The 13,696-nt window shown below is 26.8% G+C and overlaps 1 protein-coding gene across 1 annotated transcript; it reads left to right on the top strand.

Annotated features, from left to right (window-relative positions):
• The first annotated feature begins 3,552 nt into the window (after positions 1 to 3,552).
• LOC100165654 (dipeptidyl peptidase 9) lies at positions 3,553 to 10,200 on the top strand. Its single transcript, XM_001946825.4, has 16 exons — positions 3,553 to 3,791; positions 3,959 to 4,453; positions 4,512 to 4,647; positions 4,705 to 4,848; positions 6,577 to 6,685; positions 6,762 to 6,938; positions 7,068 to 7,236; positions 7,307 to 7,466; positions 7,540 to 7,754; positions 8,007 to 8,142; positions 8,211 to 8,383; positions 8,449 to 8,568; positions 8,633 to 8,785; positions 8,867 to 9,009; positions 9,071 to 9,182; positions 9,979 to 10,200. Exons 1-16 carry the CDS (start codon positions 3,774 to 3,776, stop codon positions 10,069 to 10,071), a joined length of 2,553 nt encoding a protein of 850 aa, XP_001946860.2. The 5' UTR covers positions 3,553 to 3,773; the 3' UTR covers positions 10,072 to 10,200.
• The last annotated feature ends 3,496 nt before the right edge of the window (positions 10,201 to 13,696 follow it).

Here is a 13,696-nt window from a genome sequence, read left to right as displayed (position 1 = left end):
TTTAATTTTCAAGCGAGATATGAGCATTTAAAATTTTTGATACTTCACATACCCATATCTTGCTTGAAAATAAAAATTTTGAAAAATCGGCAACGCTTAAGCACAGATAATGTTCTCACCTAAAAGTTTTAAAATAGGTCAATTCACTCTAGTATCAAAACTAACAGCACACTATTGAAACTTATTGTGAACGACAATTTGCCATGTCGTGCGGGTGTAAGACGTAGACAACAAATGTATGGGTAGCGTCCTCTTAACTAAATATCGCCTATATCGATGGATGGCAGTCTTGTAAAGTACTCGAATAAATGTATTCGAATAAAAGTATTTGAATACTATTCTAAATACTTTTATTTGTATTTTTTATTCATTAAAAAAATACTTTTTTCCAATCCAGAAAAGTAGTTTTAAATTTGTGACAAGACATATTATAAATCATGAACATTAATTTTATTCTTTGAACGATGTATAATATTGGCCCACATGATTATTTTCATAAACACCAATATGTTGTACCCCGTATGATCCTTATCGGCCGTATCATATGTGGTCAACATTTATATATAACATGATTACAATGTATTTTTAATTATTAATTAATAAATGTCAATTACCAATCATTCAAAAACTGACAAAACTAGTTGTGAAAAAAGTATTCTAATAGTATAGTATTTGAATAATTTTTAAAGTATTCAAATACGTATTCCGAATACAAAATAAAAGTATTCTTTACAAGACTGATGGATGGTGATTGATGAGTATATACCTACATTTTAGATTCTGAGTGGAACGATGAATGTATTGATTTTACAATGATGTGTGTTTTTTTTTTTTATTTTTTTTTTTTTTGTGTCTGTCATCACGTTTTAGGACAGTAAAAGTGCTTGGATTTTCTTCAACAGTACCTTTTCTGATAGGAAAGTGAATCTAGTTGGTACTTTGGGGGGTCAAAAGTAAAATTTTTCCAATAGTTTTCAAAAGCGCCGTGAAAAACAAAAGAAAAATTAAGGAAAAACGGGAATTTTTACGCAAAATCTGTTTTCGAGAAAATCGATTTTGGTTTTTGGTGTAACATTAAAAAAAATGACCGTAGATATATGAAATTTTGACTGAATGTCTATCTTAGCATTTTCTATACACCATAACATTTTCAAAATATTTTGATTTATTTTGAGCTCTTTATGGACAATTTCAGTTTCCAATTTAATTAGTTTTTATTTCTATGAATGTCAATAAAACATTATTTGTTGAGTAAAAATACTTGAAAATTTAATACAAGGCTCCTACTATATTATTACAATGACAATTGAAAAATATTAAAAATCCTTAGTCACAGTTTTTTTTTATTAGCATTTAAAGTTCAAAAATTTACAAAATATGTAAAAATCACGAAAATTTGCAAATTATTTTGAATTAATAATTCGCAAACATTTTTCTTTTTAGAACTAAGATTTTAAAATGTAATACAAGATTCCTTATAGGTTATTCTACCTTTATCAAAAAAAAAATGTCTAAAAGAAAGTCAAATTAAAATTTTTATGAGCGTTTGAAATTCATATTTTTACAACATTTGATATTTGCTCGATTTCTTAAGTAACGATTTTCTTATTTTATTGTAATTAAAAAACGAATAACTGTAGATACATGAAAATTTCACTGAATGTTTATATTAGAATTTTCTATATACGATAAAAATTTGAAAATAACTTGACTCTTTTTGAGCTGCTTACGGACATTGTCATTTTTAAATTTTTTTAATTTTTTTTTCTATAAATATCAATAAAATTTTATTTGTTTGGTAAAAATGCGTGAAAATTTAATGCAAGGCTCCTGATACATTGTTCCAATAGCAGTTGAAAAATATTAAAAATACATAGGCACAATTATTTTTTATAAGCATTTAAAGATCAAATTTTGACAAAATTTATCAAATTTAAAATTGAATAATTATTTTGTAGTTAAAAATTTATAAAATGTTCAACTTTTATATCTAAGCATTGAAAATTTAAAACAAGATTCCACGTAAATATTTAATTCTGTTACCAAAAATTCTATGAAGTACATAAGCACAGTTTATTTTTATAGTCATTTTAAGTTCAAATTTGGACGAAATTACATATTAAAAAACCTGGAATAACTATTTTAGTTATTTTGTTGTGATTGTATATTATTTGTGGGTACTTGAAACTTCTAAAGTATACTATTATATATCTATGGTAGTACCACGGTTTGTTTTTGATGTATAACGCGATACCTAATGGATATTGTGATATGATTAATTTGAAAATTATTAATAATAGGTACTATACATAAGTATACCTATAATAATATGTATCCCTAATATCTAGACTGACAAAATGTCTCCGCTCAGAATCGTTTTTCTTATACATTGATATTATATCATTGAATTCAAATTTAATACTATCCATTATACAGTGATCCACTTGTAACCTACTGTACAGCAGAGCGACATCCACTTACCCACCTTTTTAATTTTAGATTTAGATTTAAAAGCATCATAAGAGTATCAAGCATAGACCTGCAATATAAAATATCCAGACTGATAAACCGTCTCCACTCAGAATCGTTTATCTTATACAATGATGTTATATCATTGAATTCAAGTCTCATATAATCCATTATACAATGACCCACTTGTAACCTACTGTAAACAGAGCGACATCCACTTACCTGCTTTTTTGATTATATATAAATAATAAATATTATTACTATACTATTCAACTATTGTACCTATACTGAACGGACATTCCTAATCACCCGATACGAGATCGAATATTTTCACTATTAATTCGATACTTTAACGATAAAATTCGTTACAAAACTATTACAGAATCATTACTCTGTTGATAACTTTTCGATAGTAGTTGTTTCGTTAGCTTAACGAACCGAAAGTTGTCGATAACAAGTCTTATAGAGTTACAGAATCGTAACTAAGATAATATTAATTGCAATATAGCATAAATATATTTATATAAATATATAGGTACCTAGTTAATGCAGTTTAGTTTGATTTTTGGGATTTTTTTTTCTGGAACCTATAAGTATTAATGAGTGGAAATAATAAAATTCTAATATTCATGCATTATACAATTATCTAAGTAAAATATTAATATCACAGTCCCTAGAATAAATTAAAATATATACACAGTACTCCATAAAATCACATGTAACTAGCTTTATTTGGAGGGGGGGATAACGATAGGGCAGTTGCCTCCCCCTCAGAAAAAAATATTGAGAGTGCAATCTTATCATTTTAAATGGGTCAGTACACTGTGATTAATTTTTGCCCTCTGCCCCCACCTCACCCCAACAATTCGATCCAAGTGCCGCCTATAAAATCACATACCTTATAATATAAGTACATATTTTTCTAAATATACAATCTGTGACCTAGGGTACAATAAGAAATAAGAATATCATATCATTTATTTATAGCTTTATCTATTCTGTGATGATATCATAGTCCTATAATTACATACACATAAAAAAAAACAATTGATAATTGATAACACTATCCTACTAACAGCAGAGTTAGCCTACTCAATTTCAACCGGCGAATGACGAACCGATCCTCCCCACTACATCTAACCTTAAATATGGTGAAAGGCCTTTATAGCTTTGTTGCCAATTTATGAATTAAAGAAATTACATTTTCGTTTTAAATTCCGTTTGTTATGGTGTAATATTTTTATAAATATTTGTTATGATTCTAAGTACATTATAATTATTTCGTCAATTAAATTCTGTGCATAATGTTACCTAACGACCAGGTAAATTAAATACATTTGTATAATGCAAAATGTATATAAATTATAATTATATTTACAATATTATTTAACTCAATTAGTAACACATATAGTTCGTTTGATACAAATACGTTCTATAACTTATTATAATTTAAATATAAATTTATTTATTTATTTTTCTTATATAACAGGGCAACTGCAGTCCTGCAATTAATAAAAAACCAACCGACGGTGATAATAATGCTTTAGAAAATGGTCATCAGTCAATAACTAACCCTGGAGCAAAAAAGACTTGGTCTGAAATTCGACAAACAGTGTGTGACTTTCGCCATCGTCTTTCTACTGTATCAGTGATGTCCATCTCGCATGTGTCATTTAGACGGTTACAAAATGGAAAAACACGGGTTTATTTTCTTAGTGCTCCTGTAAATGAATTTGAAACTCTTCTCTATGTTGATTTACCTAATCAAAGTGTTTCTGGTCAATTACCGTGGCAACCTTTGATTGAATCCAATTTCCCAAGTGTAATAATGAGCGGTCGATATTCACGAGAAGAACAACTATTATCCGAAAGAAAACGACTAACTACATTTGGAATTACCTCCTATGAAATCAATAGTGAATCTGGTAGAATTGTTTTCCCTGCTGCAAGTACATTATTCCAATGTAATGATAATGAATATTCAGTAAGCAATCACATTAAATTACTTAAAATATTGTATTATATTCAATTTTATTTGATAGACAAATTCATTATATCCAACTGAGTTAAGAACAAATGCTACTGGAGCTAAGCTTTCACCTCAAATTTGTCCAAATAATATTGATATTATTGCATATGTTTGTAACTTTGATATTTGGGTAACTCATATAGCTACAGGTAAATTAATTATGTTTGTATGGATGTTTAAATTTATTTAAACAAAATTGTTTCCAGGTAGTACCAAAAGATTGACATATGCTCATAAAGGTGGACGGTGTTTATCAGATGATCCATTGGCTGCAGGTGTACCTTCCTATGTAATGCAAGAAGAATTTAATCGTTATCATGGTTATTGGTGGCAACCAAAACAACATAAAGGTATAATGTATATATATTTAATTCAATAACAATAATATATATATTTCAATGAAAATATCTATTTATTTTCTTTATAATGTTGAAAACATAATTGAATATTAATAATTAAAATAATGGAGTCTTTAAAAGTAAACTAGTAAAATAAATTCTTTAGTTTTTTTTTGCTTTAAACTGCTTGGTTTTGATGGTTTTTACCAAAATTAGCTTACATGTAAAATTTGGAAAGGTTTTTTTTATTAATAACATTATAATGTTGGGTGGCTTAAAATTGTCTTGAATAATTTTAAGTAGATATGTTACGAATTGTTCGATTTTCAAACCGAACCAAATACCTAATAGTTCGATTCGATAATCGAACCAGAGAAATAAAAATAAAAGTCAGTTCTATAAGGTTTCTATTAGGGATCACTAATCTACAATCTCAAGTCAATAAATTTGTGGTATGGTGGCTAAATGATAAATAAATATTAAATAAAATAATATCCAATTTTGACTTTATTAATGTTCGGTTCGAGTTTGATAAAATATTATTTTGAAGAGTTCGGTTTGGGTTCGATTAAAAATGTAGATTTGGATCTGTTTAGGTTTGTTAATTTAGAGAAAAGTTCAATTCTGGCAAGGTTGGACCTTAAATATTATGGTTTGTAAAATCTCTAATATTAAGGATCAAACATAATTCAATTTCATAAAAATTTAAAATGGTACTAAAACTTAAACCATTATTTAATAATGTTCTTATCATACCAAATACAAACAGTGCACTAACTATTTTATTTATTTATTTAAAAATAAATGCTCGGTCTGTCTGTAACTATTGATACAATATAGATTAATAATTTACTACTTACATTTTAAAAATTTTAAGTTCTTGATTTCTATGCATAACTCAAATCTAATATTAATTTTGGAGGTGAGTTCTCAAACTAATAACACCTGGACATTAAAAAATGAAAACAGTTTGAAAGGCGAGTAAAACTAAAGTTCAAACTCGAACCGTTCAAATATTTTGAGCATAATCAACTTTGAAATATAGGAGAAACAGCAAATTTCTTTAATTTTGCTTTTTGTCAAACACTGTCTTACTATCAGTAAATTTTCTAATTTGTTATATTAAACATTTTTAAAAGTTCAAATAAGGGTCATATTCATGTTTGAATAGTTTGAGAAAACAATTTAGCAAAAGTTCAGATTCGAGCAGGTAAAAATATAGTTTGACCCATTCCTAACTAATTTATACTAAAAATTAATGGCAACATAATCATATTTTAATTTTAATTGTTTTAACATCGCTAAAATCTTTTTAAAAGTTATGATATTTGGCAGATATTTTATTAAGGGAGCTGCAGGAGGTTGTGTTTTAAAGAAATTAATGTAGGAAATTTAAAATGATGACATTAAAGTGACTTTTAAGTGTGTGTAAAGTAAACACACATAGATGTGTGTAAATCTAGTCTGTAATGGTTTTAATTAAAATCCATCAAACCAAATCCTTTCAGTTTTGTCTGGCTTTTTGGTTTAAAAGCCATTTTTTTTTCATCAACTGCAGCCCTCCTTAATTAATAGTATGTAATATTATTATAATATTTTTGTTCTTGCTGCTTGCACCTAAGTACTTAACAGTTGATTTATCAAAAAATAAAAATAACCTACTAAAGGAGCTAAGAATTTCTGGATTGCTACCTTTTAAATTACATATTTTTAATAATTATTTTATTTTATACAATGTAGAAGATAATATCTACAGGATTTTATATGAAGAAGTTGATGAAAGTGAAGTAAAAATATTCAATTTTCCATCATCAAATTCAGCTGGTAGTGGTGAAATTGAACAATATAGGTATGATAGCTACTAATGTTTTAATATCTTTTATCATTATTTATTTTGTTGAATAGTGTAACAATATTTGTTACAGATTTCCTCGTGCTGGTACTGCTAATTCTAAGTCTAACATAAAACTAGTAGAATTCCAACTAGATGGAGAATGTCAAATTGTTAATATAAAAAATATGGAACTTCAATATCCATTGGCACATATGTTTCCTTGGATGGAGTACTTAGTAAGAGTTGGATGGACGCCTAATGATGACTTGTTAGTATAATTTAATTAGAACAATTAAAACTTAAATAATTTATTCTGACATATTTTGAATACAATATTCTAAGATATATAAATTATTTTTATGAAGGCGTGTTTTAAAAATCTACACTTGTGTTTTAGAATATGGCTCCAAGTTTTGGATCGAAGACAACAAAGACTTGAATTGATGGTTCTATCAATTGATAATTTTATTGAGCATGCTTCTTCTAATATAATAAATTCTTCACACAATTCAACTTTTGTTCCACCTCAAGTTATATATTCACAGACTTCTAATGTCTGGGTCAATGTAAGAAATAATATTTATTACAGTTCGCAGTATCATTTTTAAACATAAAATATTAAATTATACATTATAGGTTCATGATCTGTTATATATGTTCCCCATCACAAGTAGTAGTGAAGTAACCATGATTTGGGCTACAGAAGACACCGGATTTCGGCATTTATATTTAATTACTAGTATAATAACAAAGGTATCTCATGAAAATGGCATACAGAATGTAGACCCCAGTGAAAGTATATAATTTAAATTATATATTTTATAATTATATTAATGTGTTTGTTAACTTTACATTTAATTATTTATTAGATAACATGATGATGTCCAAACTAGCATTGACCAGTGGAAATTGGGAAGTATGTGGTAAAGGACTTTGGGTTGATTTGAAGTATCAGATAGTATATTTTATGGCTGTTAGAGAGTCACCTTTGGAAAAACATTTATATGCAGTATCATTAAAAAGCCCAGGAAATATTAAACTGCTTACTAAACCAGGCTACTCTTATGAAATTGATATTGATAAGGTAGGTAAATTATAAAAATGATTAAGTTGAAAACTGAAATACTTTTTTTATGTCTTAATTGTTCATAGTACTATCTAACTTTTCTTTAATGCTTATAAAATACAATTTAAATGATAATGAACAATAAGTTAATTTATACATTGTAAGGTATTGCATATAATTATAAATTTAAAGTACATCTTGTTCAATGTTTAACATCAATTTAATTTTAAAACTGTACCTATTATTGTATAACTTTTCTTGTTCATTTAGAATTGCGAAATTTGTGTGGCTGTCTATAGTAATATAAGAAAACCTCCTTCTTGTCAAGTTTTTCGGATAGAACATAATGATATGACTGTTGATGGAATATATTTACAGTCAGTTGGATTTTTAGTAGAAAACTCAGGTAAATGTTTTTCTTATTTAAAATTTAAATGTTTTTATTTTTTAATAATTGTTTATTATTGAATTCAGAAGTTAATAGTGTTCTTCAGAGCCCAACTTTAGTTACACACCAAATTAGTTCTGGAGATGTATTATTTGCTATGGTGTTCAAACCACATAATTTTGTACCCGGTCAAAAATATCCTACTATTCTCCATGTATATGGTGGACCTGAAGTACAACTCGTAACTAATACATTTAAGGTACATTTATATAATAATTCTTTAATATTAATTAGTTAAATGATGAATTAATGTTAATATTTTAGGGTGCACGGCATATCAGAATGCATATGTTAGCATCTCAAGGCTATGTAGTCATCGCGATTGATTCTCGAGGCTCAAGACATAGAGGTTTAATTTTTGAAAGTCATCTAAAAGGAAGATTGGTGAGTGCCTTGGAATGTTTCAATATTTGAATGAACAATTAATAAACTGAATTTATGATTAAAGGGCACTGTAGAACTTTCAGATCAAATTGAAGTTCTTCAATGGTTAGCTGAATACCTTGGATATATAGATATGAATCGGTTGGCAATTCATGGATGGTCGTATGGGGGGTATCTGAGTCTTATGGGGCTTGCTACTTATTCAAATATTTTTAAAGTAAATTGTGTATTAAATTTAACAGTAGATATTCGTTTATTATTAATCAAATAGTATATAAATTGATTGTGCTTAATTCAGTTAGCTATTGCTGGGGCCCCTGTAACATCGTGGGCAATGTATGATACTGGGTATACAGAAAGATACATGGATTTACCTCAATACAATTCTGTTGGCTATATGAATGGTTCTGTCTTAAGTTATGTCAGTCGTTTACCGGATGAGTAAGTTTTCCTAAATATATTAAATTAATAATATATTATTTTACCTAACCTTATTTTCCAGGGAGAACAGATTACTAATTATACATGGACTAATTGATGAAAATGTTCACTTCTCTCATACCAGTCTACTAATCAATACACTTGTAAAATATGGAAAACCTTATCAACTTCAAGTAAGATAAATATCTTAATTCTTTCATTTATACAGTAGACATTTGAAAGTCCAATAAATGTAGTAATTCGGGCGGAACATTAATCTATTATTAGTGACCAGTAGTGAAAGGTAGATAAGTAAAAGAAGGTTACACATTAAAAAAAAAAAAAAGCTCATTTAAATTTAGAAGAACATTGGTCTTTTCTTTGTAATTTGTACTTGCCTAAACCTTCAGTAATCTGGATAACACTAATCGTCTTGGTGTGAATTCATCTGGACTATCTAGATTCTACTGTAAATATTGTTTTAAATAATTTTTTTTATCAATTTCAATTTTTTACCTTATTATGTTTAATTTTATAATTTTTTTTAACTACATTAATATACTATCAAGTTTATTTTCAATAATTTTAATTCTATACATTCAATTAAGACTCTAAACTCTAAAGTGAAGCAAGAAAACTATTTGTCTTACCCTAACTTATTTTTAATGGTAAGGGTCTCAAACTTCCCTCAAAAAGCAGAACTTTAAGAAAGAAAGTAGAAACCCTTTCTGTCTCTGGAAGATAAAAATAGAGGGTAAACCTTCTTCTGTTACAAAATTACGGTAAAATGTTAAAAACTTAAACCAATCTAAATCTACAAATAATGTCTAACTGTGTTTTAAAATAATTGTACATGAAACGTACAAAACATTAAGTTTTTTGTGTTCTCATTGTACTCTGAAATTTAACATTGAAGATTATTATAAGACAATTTTGATTATAAAATATTAATTTGTAATAAAACTTTATACTTGATTTATTATTTTTTAGATCTACCCAAATGAAAGACATAGCTTAAGAAGTTTGGATGCTACAAAACATTATGATGCTACATTTTTATCATTTTTACAAAACTATTTATAACCTTTTACTCATAAATATATTGTTTGTTTATTATTATAATTATTATTTTGTTTACAAAACTAATTTATTGTTAAATCTAGTTAATTTTTTTATCAAAGCACATATTATATACAAAAAAAAAAAAAAAAAAATACTAAAAATAACAATTAAAACTTTTGTATGTCAAATTTATATAAAAATGTATTACTGTATTATAATAGATTATATTAAAATTATAAAATTAAATGAGTATTAAATAATTATTGTACATTTCTAAATATATGGATACTATAATTTTATAAAACCATTTTTGTATTGTACTTAAAATTAAATAATTCAGAATTTTTACTGTGATTTTGTTATACCTATTTAAATTACTATTAATTAGATATAGCTATTGTAAATAACTTTAAAAAATTTGTTATTATTGTTTATCAATTCAACATATTGCTTTATATTATGTTTAAAATAATATTAGTATATTTTGTAAAATTACAGACCTAGCCAACTATTTATTAGGGGCTATTTAGTGATTTAATTATATTTCTTAATATAAATATCAAGCATAGTTTTATATTTTAAAGATAATCATTATTATTTATTAAAATTAATTATAAAAATAAATAAATAGTTTTTGTAAGTTATAAATAATATTATAAACAATAAAATTATAGTGAACTGCAAAAACAGTCAAATATTTAAACGAGAGTAAATCACACATTAAAACTCGGGGGAAATACAATTTGTATACTTACAGAAGTTTACACACGGTAGCATCAAATTTAATAAAACAATATTTATAATTAAATAATGATTTATACACAAAACCTACTGTAGATTTTGAGTAGCTAGTAGGTATAATACTTTAACATCTTAAAAAAAAGTATAATAACTAGGTGTACATAAATGTATGGGGCTAAATATTAGTAATACTGTATTTCTCAATACTGTGTTTTTTTTTATTCGGAAACTGATAACAATATATTGTAATAATCATAAACATCAGGCATGATTGCGGTGAATAATAATTGAATAATAAAATGATTTATTGCTAATAGTAAAATTACCAATTACCCTTTAAACAAATCATATCCTTATTTTATAACAAAATTAGTTAGCCATAAATATTGTAATATTTATTTTGTGGATTATTAATATATATTTTTCCAAAACTATTGGGAAATTCTTAAAGTTACATTTTAATTAAAAAACTCATTTATCAGATAAATGTATGTTAAGTAGGTATAGAATTCAAGAAGTGTGTGCAGGATATTATCACAGAACTGGTGACTTCTGGTTCCAAATTTAAACTATTTAATAGGTACCTACTTTGAAAAAATAGTAAATACAAATAATAATTTAAATTTTAAATATACTATTACATTAACTAGGTATTTCCTATCAGAAAATATAGGTGCTGTTCTAGATCTAGGTCTTACGCGTTCTGTGTTACCATCGCTCAGAAACTGTTTTTCCATTAGTCCAGTGGTTCCCAACCTATGGTCCGCGAGCCATACCTACAATATTTAAAAATATTTCATTTTTCCTTTGGGGCGTGATACAAAATTTGCAACTGTTTTTTTCTGGATTTCCAACGAAGAAGGCAGTAACTCATTCTTATTATATATAACGTCTAATTCGTAAAAGTGAAGCAGTCGATATATTATGTACCGACAATCGTTATCATCGATTCCATGGCGCGGCGCGTGTATATTACGTCGTTTCTTTATAAATTTATATTACATAATGAAAAAAAAAAGGTCTTCCTAGTTTTTGTAAAATTGAGGTGGTCCGCGACCTATAAAATATTGTCGAGGTGTTCTGTGGTGGTAAAAAGGTTGGGAACCACTGCATTAGTCGTATATCTATTAGGTTCTTACAATAATAATTTATCATTGAATTAAATATTAAAACATACATAACAAAGACGATGATATTATGTGTATCTATCGTCATAGAGTAGGTCTCTCATGACCATAGGCGCAAATAGCGTTTGAGATTTGGGGGGGCTAATAGGGCCTTACTTTGATAATATTGAATAAGCTTAAAACAAAATGGTAGGAAGTGTTTGGGAGGGCTATGGACATTTTTGGGGGGCTTAGCCCCTAAATCCCCCCTCCCCTATTTGCGTCTATGCGAGAGACCTACTCTATGGACTATGACGATAGATACACATAATATCTAAAGTCTAAACAGCAGAGCGAGTTCCCCGGTTTTATTTATTTATGATTATTATATTATAATTTATAATAACTACGTATTTTATTAATACGTCATTATCATGTGTCTTACCTAGGTACCTACGTATTTTGTAAACGTTGCGTAAAATAATATGATTATAACAGCTATAATATTGCTATATAATCTGCAAATAAAATATCGACCTTTATTGTTGTTTTCAAGTTTCAACATTTCATTGAATTAATGAAATACTTGTGGTTTTGAAATAAATAATTATTATTGTTATCGAGTATCGACAATTAAAATCTATAAAAAAAATAGCAGTGACTACTGCAATGTATTATAACTTATAGGTAATAACCGGTAGGTACCTACTTAGAATCTGGATACTTATAACTTTAATAGTACCTAGTTGTATTATATTATATCATATATGATACAACTTTTAACTAATAAGTAATAACTTATAAAAACAATTTATTCATATTATAGTCCATAAACTAATATGTAACAAGTACTTAATATGAACAACCTATGAGCTATGTCCCTATGGTAATTTGTATGTAAAATACCTATCTAGTAAAAAAAAAAAAAATAATAATAAAATTACTTATTAAAATGCATTCAATAATTTCATTTTAGATTCTGAGTGGAGCAATGAATGTATTGATTTTACAATGATGTATGTTTTTTTTTTTAGATTATTTTTATTTTTCGTGTTTTGACAAAATTCGCCAAAATTACGAAAATGTACAAAATTATTTTAGTTTGAAATTCATAAAAATATTTATGTTTATATCTAAGATTTTAAAACTTAATACAAGATTCCCATTAGCTTTCCTACATTTAACAAAAATAAAAGTCTACTGGAAAGTCAATTCAGTTTTATATGAGCGTTTGAGCGTATTAAGCGTTTTTCAACATTGGATATTCACCCGATTTTTCATGGAACGATTTTCTTATTTTGTTGTAATTTAAAAACGAATACCTAACCGTAGATACTGACTTAAAATTTTCACCAAATGTTTATTTTATCATTTTCCATAATCCATACAAGATACAATTTTTAAAATATGTTGACTCTTTTTGGGCTATTTATAAACATTTTCAAATTTCAATTTTTTTCAGTTTATTTTCTATAAAAGTTGATAAAATATTTCCCGTGTCAAAAAGCTTGAAAATTTAATACAAGGTTCCGCATATCTTGTTACAATAGCAGTGTAAAAATATTTTAGTTTACAATGATTAAGTTCATACGCGCCATACCGGCGAGGGAAACGCGCCATCGTCGGAGTGTCGCGTACCTATATGAATTTAACCAATGTAAATAAAAACGAGCGCGTACGGTAGGTACGTCACGTATGATACGCGTAATTTTTTATATAAAAAAAGGTTTGCTGGTAATATTATATATGAGTATATGAGTATATCGTATATGTCATACAGTGGCGTAATTTGGTTAACA

This window comes from Acyrthosiphon pisum, chromosome A1, assembly GCF_005508785.2.
Source record: "Acyrthosiphon pisum isolate AL4f chromosome A1, pea_aphid_22Mar2018_4r6ur, whole genome shotgun sequence".
NCBI lineage: Eukaryota > Metazoa > Arthropoda > Insecta > Hemiptera > Aphididae > Acyrthosiphon > Acyrthosiphon pisum.
This window is presented reverse-complemented; position numbering and strand designations above follow the sequence as displayed.